The 12,479-nt window shown below is 43.4% G+C and overlaps 1 protein-coding gene across 3 annotated transcripts in view; it reads right to left on the bottom strand.

Annotated features, from left to right (window-relative positions):
* ARAP3 (ArfGAP with RhoGAP domain, ankyrin repeat and PH domain 3) overlaps positions 1 to 12,479 on the bottom strand; it is a 289,723-nt gene that overhangs the window by 157,440 nt on the left and 119,804 nt on the right. For all 3 annotated transcript variants that reach the window (XM_063928560.1, XM_063928559.1, XM_063928561.1), the window contains 4 exons: positions 11,958 to 12,028; positions 11,587 to 11,663; positions 6,255 to 6,521; positions 5,986 to 6,055 (listed from right to left, as the gene is read on the bottom strand). In XM_063928560.1, coding sequence (XP_063784630.1) covers positions 5,986 to 6,055; positions 6,255 to 6,521; positions 11,587 to 11,663; positions 11,958 to 12,028 — 485 coding nt within the window. The remainder of the gene's footprint in view (positions 1 to 5,985; positions 6,056 to 6,254; positions 6,522 to 11,586; positions 11,664 to 11,957; positions 12,029 to 12,479) is intronic.

Raw genomic sequence — 12,479 nt, 5'->3', positions numbered from 1 at the left:
CCAAACTGCAAATGGCATGGCCTGGCTTTCATTATCAATTATAGGTGTAAACTGGTACATGGAGGCTTGGCTACAGAGAAATTAAAAGGTAAACCTCCCAACCATCCCAATTGTAGCGGGACAGTCATTGCTTTTCGTGCACTGTCCCATTGTCCCAACTGCAGGCCACAGGTTCCCACTGATGAGACCGGTAAATAATCAGCGCTAAAAGGTCATAGATGAGATGAGTAGGTCAGTAATTATAAACATTTAATTCATATTAAAAAACAATAAAACATCCATATGGAATCAATAAAATAAATTAAGAATTAACCCTTAAAAAAGGGAGGAATATGGAATGTTACTCCCGATCACTTTACTCTCAAAATTGAGGAGATAATAGGACCTGTTCCTTTGATATAGTCCCCTTCTAGGTTTGTGCGGACCAGATAGATAGCCTGAACTAGGCAAAAGTTACCACAAGTCTATCCAAGGGTTTTTAAGCGGCTCAGCACTCCGCAAGATTGCAGTTCCTTGGTGAGGTGGAAGCAAGGCAATGTCCTCAGTTCAGATGGTATACCTCCAGCACAAGTCCAAGAAAAGCAGTAGTGGGGTCTTGGTTCAGGTCCTCAGGTCTCCAGATGGTGCAAATCCAAGAAGTGCACCATCTGGAGACCTGAGGACCTGAACCAAGACCCCACTACTGCTTTTCTTGGACTTGTGCTGGAGGTATACCATCTGAACTGAGGACATTGCCTTGCTTCCACCTCACCAAGGAACTGCAATCTTGCGGAGTGCTGAGCCGCTTAAAAACCCTTGGACAGACTTGTGGTAACTATTGCCTAGTTCAGGCTATCTATCTGGTCCGCACAAACCTAGAAGGGGACTATATCAAAGGAACAGGTCCTATTATCTCCTCCATTTTGAGAGTAAAGTGATCGGGAGTAACATTCCATATTCCTCCCTTTTTTAAGGGTTAATTCTTCATTTATTTTATTGATTCCATATGGATGTTTTATTGTTTTTTAATATGAATTAAATGTTTATGATTACTGACCTACTCATCTCATCTATGACCTTTTAGCGCTGATTATTTATCTGTTTGTATTATCGTGTGAGGTCTGACCAACCTCTTCATCTAGCTGCTGTGTTGAACCTCCCCAGTCAGCGCCTGGAGAGAATTACCTTAGGGAATTTTTTCTTCCTTTTTTTGCACCCCACTGATGAAACCGGCTGTGAGCTGCGCAGACGCTCCTAGAGATGGGGCTCAGCCACACCCCAAAATGTGCACAAAAGGAGGTGTGGTCTAGTGTCCCAACCCCGTCCTCTGCAATGTTGAGAGGTATGGTACAGATGACATAAAAAAGGGTAATGCCGACTTGCGGTTCCGGCTCCCATGTGATCGGGTGCCTGGTGTGAGAGCTCCGCTGTTACCCCAGCCAGCACAGCACGCAGTGCCGCATTAGCGGCTTTAATCCCGTCAGTTCCCGCAGCCTAGGTGAGGGGAAACTCTCCTCCATCTTATGGAGAAGTTCCTCACCTCTACCATGCTGGCAAAGCAGCAGAGATCCCGCTCTGAGCGGCGCCGGGCAGAATCCAACATGGCCGCCGCACCGGACACACTGGAGGGCACACCGCTGCTGGATGACAGATCTCAGCCTGCCTCACCTGACCCTGCAGCTTTGGTTTCGTATGGAGATGTGGTGAAAGCAATCCAGGTAACAATGGGGCCCCTCATGGCACAGGACATTAAGTCTCAGCTGAAACAGTTGTCACAGAGAGTATTATCCACTGAGCAAAGATAGGGGGAAGTATTCCAAGATATGGCAGAATTAAAAACGAATGTTGACACTATGCAGAAATCTTATTACCAAGTTATGAATAAATTAGACGACATGAAAACAGGTCAAGGAGAAATAACCTCAGGATCATGGGCTTAGCTGAATCTCTTAAAGGGCCAGACCTGTACCATTTTTTACAAATGTCCCTCCCGGAGTTGTTGGAAATACAAGATACCTGTGCAGACATGGTAGTGGAGAGGGCACACCGCTTAGGACCGCCCAGAATGCGAGGCCGCGTGTAGTGATTTTTCGCTGTTTAAACTTTCTTCACAAAGAAGCCATTTGGTCTGCTTCCAGGAGACACAGGGCTCTTTCATGGGATGGTGGTGACATTCGTCTTTTTCAGGATTACTCTGCGGAAGTATCCCGAGCCCGCAGGGACTTCTCCCAGATTTGCTCTCGCCTGGTCCAGGAGGGCAGGAAGTTTGCACTGCTGTACCCGGCACGTTTACGGCTCTTTGAGGGGGACTCCTTTCGGGACTTTTCTAATGTAGCTGACGCAGCTGATATCTGTCTGAAGGGCGGAAATCGGGACATTCATCTTCTCCTTCCTCTCCACGTTCCACCTCATAAGCCCTGAGCCTGGGGTTGCAAACGATACTTGATGGATGGCCTGGGGGTTCCGTCCGGGACTGTTCATATGCTTGCTATATGTATGGTACCCATGAACGGGGAATTACTGCCTAATTGTTTTTCATCTCATTTATACGTATCAGGAACCCTTTTCTTCTTAGCCTCAGTTTATTCTGTTTAGTTGGGCTGGGTGGAAGCTGGGATTCTCTTTTACCTTTTTGAATGTTGCTATTGGCTGGGGTGTGCTAGGGGTAAGCATGCCATGTTTGAAGTTAGCCTTACGGGTTTATATATGGCTGGAAGTACTTATTTCTTGGACGGTGGAGGCGAGCTGTTGCCTCTTGTCCTGTTATGTCCTTTTTTTTCTATGTGCTGTTACCCTATTTGTGTCTTGTCTTGTCCCCCCTGCATGTTTGCTCAAGTGTCGCAATGGAATTAGCAGCGGTGGCTGGACCACTACTTCCTTTATGTACTCGTCATTACTTCAATGGGTTTGTTTAGATTAGATGCATGTCTTCTCTAACAATTAGCACGTGGAATGTGGGGGGTATCAACTCCCCGGCTAAGAGGAAGAAAATCCTTATGTATCTAAACAAGCTCCGCATGGATATAGCGTTCTTGCAGGAGACGTACCTCCTCCCTCTAGAGATGGCCAAATTTAACACACTCCGGTGGTCGTGTTGGCCTTGGCCTCATACTCCTCTAAGAAACAGGGGGGGGGGGCCATATTAATTGGACAGTCATTATCTCATACTGTTCATTCTGTACGGATTGACCCACAGGGTCGGTATGTTATTGTAGACGTTACAGTAGACTGCACACGCTTATTGCTATGTAACATATATGCTCCAAACAACCGTCCCAAAGCATTTTTCCTAGATGTGCTGAACAAATTATATGGCCATACAGACTCTAATATTGTGTTAGGGGGGGATTTTAATGTGGTTTCGTCTCATGTTTTAGATAGAAATGTTGGTATCCCGTATTTAACACGCCGACTGTGGGTGGTGGATGTGTGGAGGGCGTGCTATCTGCTAGAACGGGATTATACTTGCTTATCAGCTGCATATGGTACGCTCTCCCGCATTAACTACCTACTATCAGAACATATGTTCCCTAAAGTCATGGATGCTAGGATCGAAGCCATTAGCATCTCGGACCATGCCCTGTGTTGGATTAAACTGTCGGTGCATGTGGATAGGGGTCCGTCGGAACACGTAGATAAGGGTCCAGTGAGGCAGTGGCGGTTCCCGGCACATCTGGCTAATTCACTGAAATTTCGTAACATGTTGGAAGCAGCACGGCTAGATTACAAGAGCAATAATGCTAGTTGTGAGTTTGAGAAGCCTTTGACGTTCTGGCAGGCATCTAAGCCCGTCATGAGAGGGGTTATTATGACTTATTGTGCACATAGGGATAGGCAATTAGATGGCTCATACTTGGAAGCCCAGGCTAACTTGACGACTTCCTTTCAAAGGTTTAAGCAATCCTCAACCCCAACTAATAGGGCTGATTACAATAATAAAAAGGCCATTTTTGATAATATTCTGAACCACTTGGAAGCTAAACACACTTTTTATAGGAATGCCTCATTTTATAGATATGGTAATAAACCGGGTACATTATTGTCCTTCTTATTGAAAGGGCGTTACTCTTCTTCGGTAATTAAATCCCTCCGCACTAGTGACGGTACTAGAGTCCGGACTAATGCCGAGATCACTGAGGTCCTGAGTTCTTTCTACTCCCAATTGTATTCTCAGCCCCTTAGTCATTTACCCAATAAAGAGGCCTTTTGGGCTAATATGAGTTTACCTCAGATGTCTGACAGCCAGGCCTCTTCCCTTATGGCACCCATCTCGGGGGAGGAGGTGGAGAGGGTGATTAAGGCACTGAAAACTGGAAAGGTGCCGGGGCCGGACGGCATCTCCAATGATTATTACAAAATCCTATTGCCCAATATCCGGGACACATTGAAGGTATTTTTTAATGAATTGCTCTCAGGTCAGGCTCTGCCTAGTTTCTTTAACTCAGCGTTCCTTAGGGTGTTGCCAAAGCCGGGTAGAGATCCGGAACTCCTGGAATCCTACAGGCCTATTTCCCTGCTCAATACGGACTATAAGTTATTTACAAAGATATTAGCTGACAGGATGAAACTTATTTTGCCCTCTATTGTTCCCCCAGATCAGTCAGGATTCATTTGGGGCCGTCAGGCGGTTGTCAATATCAGAAAAGTCTTAACAGTGATGCAGGGGTTACATTCTTCCTCAGATACTGGCACCAATGTTATTCTGTCACTTGATGATGAAAAGGCATTCGATATGGTGACTTTGGACCATTTATTCGATGCCCTACATAGGTTTGGGGCCCCGTCTGCCTTCGTAGATGTGGTGGCTCGCTTATACAAGGATTCTGGCACACAGGTATTAGGGAATGGCTATATTTCTTCCCCCTTTTACATTCAGAGGGGCACCCGCCAGGGATGCCTCTACTTATCGATTATCATACTATTATGACCATATACGGGTGGTGCAGACGGAAAAACTGTGGAACCGTACGGTTTCTAATTGGGAGGGGGATATACCGGGCTTCCCGGCGCAGCCTATCCTACTGAAATCCTGTCAGTTTACATTTAAATATTTACACTCAGCTCAGCTTCAGGAAGTGTATTTTAAGGTACTACATAGGGCTTATATTGCCCCAGCCCAAAGGGCACATATGATCCCGGACGGAACTAGTGAATGCTTAAAATGCCGAGTGTCAAGGTCATCTTTTTTTCATTGCTTTTGGACATGTGGGAAAATTGCTACGTTTTGGAACAAAGTTATTGTTTTCATTAATCAAACTCTCTCACTGGGGGTTGCCAGAGACCCCATAGCCTGTTTATGTAATTGTTTTGAGGGCTGGCCTCTTAGGAGGCGAGTTATGCCCATTCTCACGGTCATTCTCACGGTGGCTAACAAACTTATTTTGAATCATTGGACGAAAAAGTCGTCTCCCTCTTTAGGGCAACTAAAAAATTTACTTTTGCGTGTTCTCTATTTTGTACGCCAAGCCACCTTGCCAGACATTGAGAGAGGTGTTGCTCGCTTTTATTCGAAATGGGAGCTTTACATTGACAGTCTAGACATTGCTACGCAGAGCCATATTGAAAGGCTCTTTGAAAACACCTCTTGGATTCTTTATAAACGTGTAGATGCTAATATACGTATGCACCTTGATCATTTGATCATTGAGGTTGATGAGTTCATGGAGGTTCATGAGTTCATGGATTGTATGTAATGTGTGTACTCCACGCGACTACGGAGTGAATTGTCTCCCTTCTTGTATTTCCCTTTATTATTTTGTGATGTTTATTAGTGGTTGATCTAGCTTATAGTGTATGAGTACAGTATATGCAGAACTATTTGATACGCGCTGTAAGGTACTGTGATACCCGCAATTCTTGGATTGTGGGGATGTATGTATTTCTGCCTTTCTTGCATTTTTTGACTCACCACTGTTTGTAACTCTTTACCTTATGAAAATAAGAACATAAAAACAGTTTTACAAAAAAAAAAAGGGTAATGCCTGTGAAAAGATATCTGCCCCTTACCTTGTCACTGCTGAAATACATTAGATTCTTGCCATCAAATCTTACATATCTTCTCTGAAAAACATAGTTCCTGCAAAATTATAAGTAGGAATTAATTACATATTATGGGCAAGATGTATCACAGTTAAAATGGAGAAAATCCTGCAGAAAAACATGAGTCTGATTGGCTGTTGGCCTCTAATGAATGAGAGGAACATATGCAGGGACAAATATTTAAAGCTCATGACTGTCCCTGTAAATGCTAACAAATTAACCAGAATAGGACTTACCCTTGTGGAGATAGCTTGTCCAGCCACCCACTATGCACTGGCCTTGATTTGTCATGTATGGATGTGAAACTGGCATACGGTGAGATGGTCAAGTCCTCTAGTATTTCATCTTTGTACAAGTGTGAGGGGAGGCTAAACCTCTTGTTATTAGCAGGCAAATCAACAGTGGAGTAACCCTCCTGCTCATTGTTTATAATCTGTGTGATTCGCTGTGTTTTCCCTTCTTCGCCATCAACCTTCCTCTCCTTGGCCGCATCACCGATATTCCTGTAAAATATAAACATATTAATTTGAAGGTAATTTTCATCTGTGTGAGAGTATCAATATTTGTGTAACGTGACCCCTAGTGTGTTAGAGGACTGACTGTTGTGGGTTGCTCACCATTTGATAAATCTTTCCTGGTCGCTTCTTCAGGACTTCCCACACCACAACAGAGAGGCAGGTGGTCCCCAAAACCCAATACAGTAATTGACACAATAAATAAAGTAATGTTCACTTTATTTATTGTGTAAATTACTGTGTTGGGTTTTGGGGAACCCCTGTCTCTCTGTTGTGGTGTGGAAAGTCCAGAATAAGCAACTGGAACAATCATCAATCAGTGAGCAACCCACAGCAGTCGGTCCTCTAACACACTAGCAGTTATTCCAAAAGTTTTTTCTAAAGTGGCACCAAATATCTGACAGCAAGACTGACAGGGTGACTTAAAGTTCAGCTCCTGGGCACATAAGTTTTAATGGAATAATAGCCCTATTGTCTGACTCCCCTAAACTTCTATAAAAACTAGGGGGCTAAGGGACTCTCATCCTAATCCCTAAATACAGATCCCTACCTAGAGAGTAAGTACCACATTTATGGGGTACCACATTTGTGTGTGATCTACATGAAAGCACTGAGATCACTAGGTAGGCTGAGAAAATTACTGTTAATAAAGAATATATTACTATATATTTTATCATATATATATAATGATATTAAAGTCCATAACTCCAGATGTCAGCCCACACTTGTCAGACATAAACGTAACTAAAATAACAACACAAATGTAAATATTGGCGGGGAAAACGGTCAGCCTTTATTTAATATTAGATTAACGTCAATTAAGAAAAAGTAGTGGTGAAGAAAGTAGAGATGAGCGGGTTCGGTTTCTCTGAATCCGAACCCGCCAGAACTTCATGTTTTTTTTCACGGGTCCGAGCGACTCGGATCTTCCCGCCTTGCTCGGTTAACCCGAGCGCGCCCGAACGTCATCATGACGCTGTCGGATTCTCGCGAGACTCGGATTCTATATAAGGAGCCGCGCGTCGCCGCCATTTTCACACGTGCATTGAGATTGATAGGGAGAGGACGTGGCTGGCGTCCTCTCCATTAGAATAGATTAGAAGAGAGAGAGAGAGAGAGAGATTGTGCAGACAGAGTTTACCACAGTGACCAGTGCAGTTGTTGTTAAGTTAACTTTTATTTAATATATCCATTCTCTGCTATATCCGTTCTCTGCCTGAAAAAAACGATACACAGCAGTCACACAGTGTGACTCAGTCTGTGTGCACTCAGCTCAGCCCAGTGTGCTGCACATCAATGTATAAAAGCTTATAATAATTGTGGGGGAGACTGGGGAGCACTGCAGGTTGTTATAGCAGGAGCCAGGAGTACATAATATTATATTAATTTAAAATTAAACAGTGCACACTTTTGCTGCAGGAGTGCCACTGCCAGTGTGACTAGTGGTGACCAGTGCCTGACCACCAGTATAGTAGTATATTGTTGTATACTATCTCTTTATCAACCAGTCTATATTAGCAGCAGACACAGTACAGTGCGGTAGTTCACGGCTGTGGCTACCTCTGTGTCGGCAGTCGGCACTCGGCAGGCAGTCCGTCCATCCATAATTGTATAATTATATACCACCTAACCGTGGTATTTTTTTTTCTTTCTTTATACCGTCGTCATAGTCATACTAGTTGTTACGAGTATACTACTATCTCTTTATCAACCAGTGTACAGTGCGGTAGTTCACGGCTGTGGCTACCTCTGTGTCGGCAGTCGGCAGGCAGTCCGTCCATCCATAATTGTATTATTATAATATATACCACCTAACCGTGGTTTTTTTTTCATTCTTTATACCGTCATAGTGTCATACTAGTTGTTACGAGTATACTACTATCTCTTTATCAACCAGTGTACAGTGCGGTAGTTCACGGCTGTGGCTACCTCTGTGTCGGCAGTCGGCAGGCAGTCCGTCCATCCATAATTGTATTATTATAATATATACCACCTAACCGTGGTTTTTTTTTCATTCTTTATACCGTCATAGTGTCATACTAGTTGTTACGAGTATACTACTATCTCTTTATCAACCAGTGTACAGTGCGGTAGTTCACGGCTGTGGCTACCTCTGTGTCGGCAGTCGGCAGGCAGTCCGTCCATCCATAATTGTATTATAATATATACCACCTAACCGTGGTTTTTTTTTCATTCTTTATACCGTCATAGTGTCATACTAGTTGTTACGAGTATACTACTATCTCTTTATCAACCAGTGTACAGTGCGGTAGTTCACGGCTGTGGCTACCTCTGTGTCGGCAGTCGGCAGGCAGTCCGTCCATCCATAATTGTATTATAATATATACCACCTAACCGTGGTTTTTTTTTCATTCTTTATACCGTCATAGTCAGTCATACTAGTTGTTACGAGTATACTACTATCTCTTTATCAACCAGTGTACAGTGCGGTAGTTCACGGCTGTGGCTACCTCTGTGTCGGAACTCGGCAGGCAGTCCGTCCATCCATAATTGTATTACAATATATACCACCTAACCGTGGTTTTTTTTTCATTCTTTATACCGTCATAGTCAGTCATACTAGTTGTTACGAGTATACTACTATCTCTTTATCAACCAGTGTACAGTGCGGTAGTTCACGGCTGTGGCTACCTCTGTGTCGGCACTCGGCAGGCAGTCCGTCCATCCATAATTGTATTACAATATATACCACCTAACCGTGGTTTTTTTATACCACCTAACCGTGGCAGTCCGTCCATAATTGTATACTAGTATCCAATCCATCCATCTCCATTGTTTACCTGAGGTGCCTTTTAGTTCTGCCTATAAAATATGGAGAACAAAAAAGTTGAGGTTCCAAAATTAGGGAAAGATCAAGATCCACTTCCACCTCGTGCTGAAGCTGCTGCCACTAGTCATGGCCGAGACGATGAAATGCCAGCAACGTCGTCTGCCAAGGCCGATGCCCAATGTCATAGTACAGAGCATGTCAAATCCAAAACACCAAATATCAGAAAAAAAAGGACTCCAAAACCTAAAATAAAATTGTCGTCGGAGAAGCGTAAACTTGCCAATATGCCATTTACCACACGGAGTGGCAAGGAACGGCTGAGGCCCTGGCCTATGTTCATGGCTAGTGGTTCAGGTTTTTTGGAAGGGACATCCTGCGTGACACTGCAGTGCCACTCCTAGATGGGCCCGGTGTTTGTGTCGGCCACTAGGGTCGCTAATCTTACTCACACAGTCAGCTACCTCATTGCGCCTCTTTTTTTCTTTGCGTCATGTGCTGTTTGGGGAGGGTTTTTTGGAAGGGCCATCCTGCGTGACACTGCAGTGCCACTCCTAGATGGGCCCGGTGTTTGTGTCGGCCACTAGGGTCGCTAATCTTACTCACACAGCTACCTCATTGCGCCTCTTTTTTTCTTTGCGTCATGTGCTGTTTGGGGAGGGTTTTTTGGAAGGGACATCCTGCGTGACACTGCAGTGCCACTCCTAGATGGGCCCGGTGTTTGTGTCGGCCACTAGGGTCGCTTATCTTACTCACACAGCGACCTCGGTGCAAATTTTAGGACTAAAAATAATATTGTGAGGTGTGAGGTATTCAGAATAGACTGAAAATGAGTGTAAATTATGGTTTTTGAGGTTAATAATACTTTGGGATCAAAATGACCCCCAAATTCTATGATTTAAGCTGTTTTTTAGTGTTTTTGGAAAAAAACACCCGAATCCAAAACACACCCGAATCCGACAAAAATAATTCGGTGAGGTTTTGCCAAAACGCGTTCGAACCCAAAACACGGCCGCGGAACCGAACCCAAAACCAAAACACAAAACCCGAAAAATTTCAGGCGCTCATCTCTAGAAGAAAGGATGACCCTACTCACAGTATTACCATCCGCAAAAACAATGCACCAGGCCTAGATGGGGGTCTTCTGCCATCCCTTCATACTCCACTGACGATACCCAACTCCCCTCTCAATGACACTATACATAATGCCCATCTGCACTACTGGGGTCGCTGACCCCAGTAGGGTAGAATCAGCCTAGCCCTTGTATGGGTGTGGAGAGCACCTCAACAACTAATGCAAGGTGGTAACTGCAACCTTTCTTTCTTGCTAAAGCCTTCAACAAGAACTAGGCAGGCAGGTTGGGCTGTCCAACAGGTAAGTTGATATAGAAGCTTCCGAAGGACAAACCCATGAGCTTAAACACGCCCAAACTCCATCCCCTACAATACAGTAACTAGTAACAGGGCATGAATACTTAAAAGACAACACTAGCATTTAACTCTATATAATTCTTCCATTAAACTTCTCTCAAACAGTGTCAGCTGATACACCTATTCTTAAATCATGGCAAATAGCTCCACAGACTTTGAAAATTAGCCGTACCATGTGACTTTTTCTTAAAATATGCATCTTAATGTGCTACTTTATAAATTCCTTTGCGGCAAAAAAAAAAAAAAAAAAATACTTATCCTAAGTACTTAGTACACTGTTAGCTAATTAAGATGCAAAAAGTAATGTATATAATCTTGTTATTCAGGCAAACCTTTTTTTTCTACTAACATAGTGCAGACCACAGCCCCATATCTTCCCTTACGCCAGCAAGCGGGTCACTCCTCCTACATGGTGCCATGTTCCCAGTAATAATAGGCAAGATGATTTGTGAGCACAACACAGCAAAGACTTTGGCACAGTGCCGGCAGCCAGAGTCTTTGCTTCACTGTGTAGCGTCATCCTCCCAAAGAGTTTACTGGGAAGATAACTTGCCAGCACAAGAAAAGTACTCTGGGTTCAGGGCGTGCAGTGCAGGGCCCCTGCGGACGCAGAAGCCCGTATGCACTGCACACCATGCACCCATTATAAATATGAATGGTGCGCAAATCATATATGTCTTAAATTACATATGAGATTGGGTGGACATCTGGATTATTACTATTACATAGTTCATTCTATATAATGTATCCAAAAAAATAAAAGAAAGAAAATTAATTAATTAAAAAGTAGGCACCAAAGTACCATTTTCAGTATGGTAAATATGACAATGTTACCTGGGATGACTTCGATCTTCGCCAGGAGTAAACATGGGCATTGTGGCACAGGTTCTAATTTTGGTGTTCTTGGCATCCTGTGTAATGAAAATGAAATAAAATCACTCTAAATGATAAAATCATTTATCAATCGATTATTACAGACAACCTAACATATAACGTCAAATCTCTTAAACTTGTCCCATTAAACAAATGTGGTGAGATGAATGTAGTCAGCATTTAACAAGCAGGACTTTGTAAAGTGTAAGAAGGTCATGACATGCTGGTGCACCAGTATCACTACTACTCTATGGCTTGGGAACGGTTTGCACTATTACATCACCAATCTTATGCGCCCCTGGAATTTTGGCAAAGTCAGTCCCAGTTCTTACCTTTGATTCTTGTGTTGGAGGGTTCCGGTTGAAGACAGTTTCACAGTATGGGTTGATTGCTTCAGCTGTTACTAAATTAGAACAAACAGAACTCAGTACAAAAGAGAAAAATATGATACACTATAAGTTTCTTAATGTCACAGCGACAAAGGCATTCTTCTAAAATATTCTGATGTCAATGAAAAGGAAGCCGTGGGGAGCCATCACTTTACACTCGCTGGATCACAGAGTGACCTCGTGGCAAGCTGACTGTGCAAAAATAACTTTAAGCGTGAAATTTAAGATTATTTGATTTTTTTTTTCTTATAAAATATATTGTTTTGAAGTAACTTCATCAAGTCCATCTGCCTCACTGTAGTCAACTTTTAGGCTTTGTTCCTGCTTACCTCCTCTTTTGTAATAAAACCTCTCCTTGTTAAAGTAAGGATGATTAACTGTGCAAGGCATAGGGATAAACTTATTAATGGTATTCTGTTACGTATACCCAGTATCACTCCAGAGTACAGTCATCGCTCTGCAACC

Source organism: Pseudophryne corroboree, chromosome 6 (assembly GCF_028390025.1).
Source record: "Pseudophryne corroboree isolate aPseCor3 chromosome 6, aPseCor3.hap2, whole genome shotgun sequence".
Lineage (NCBI taxonomy): Eukaryota > Metazoa > Chordata > Amphibia > Anura > Myobatrachidae > Pseudophryne > Pseudophryne corroboree.
This window is presented reverse-complemented; position numbering and strand designations above follow the sequence as displayed.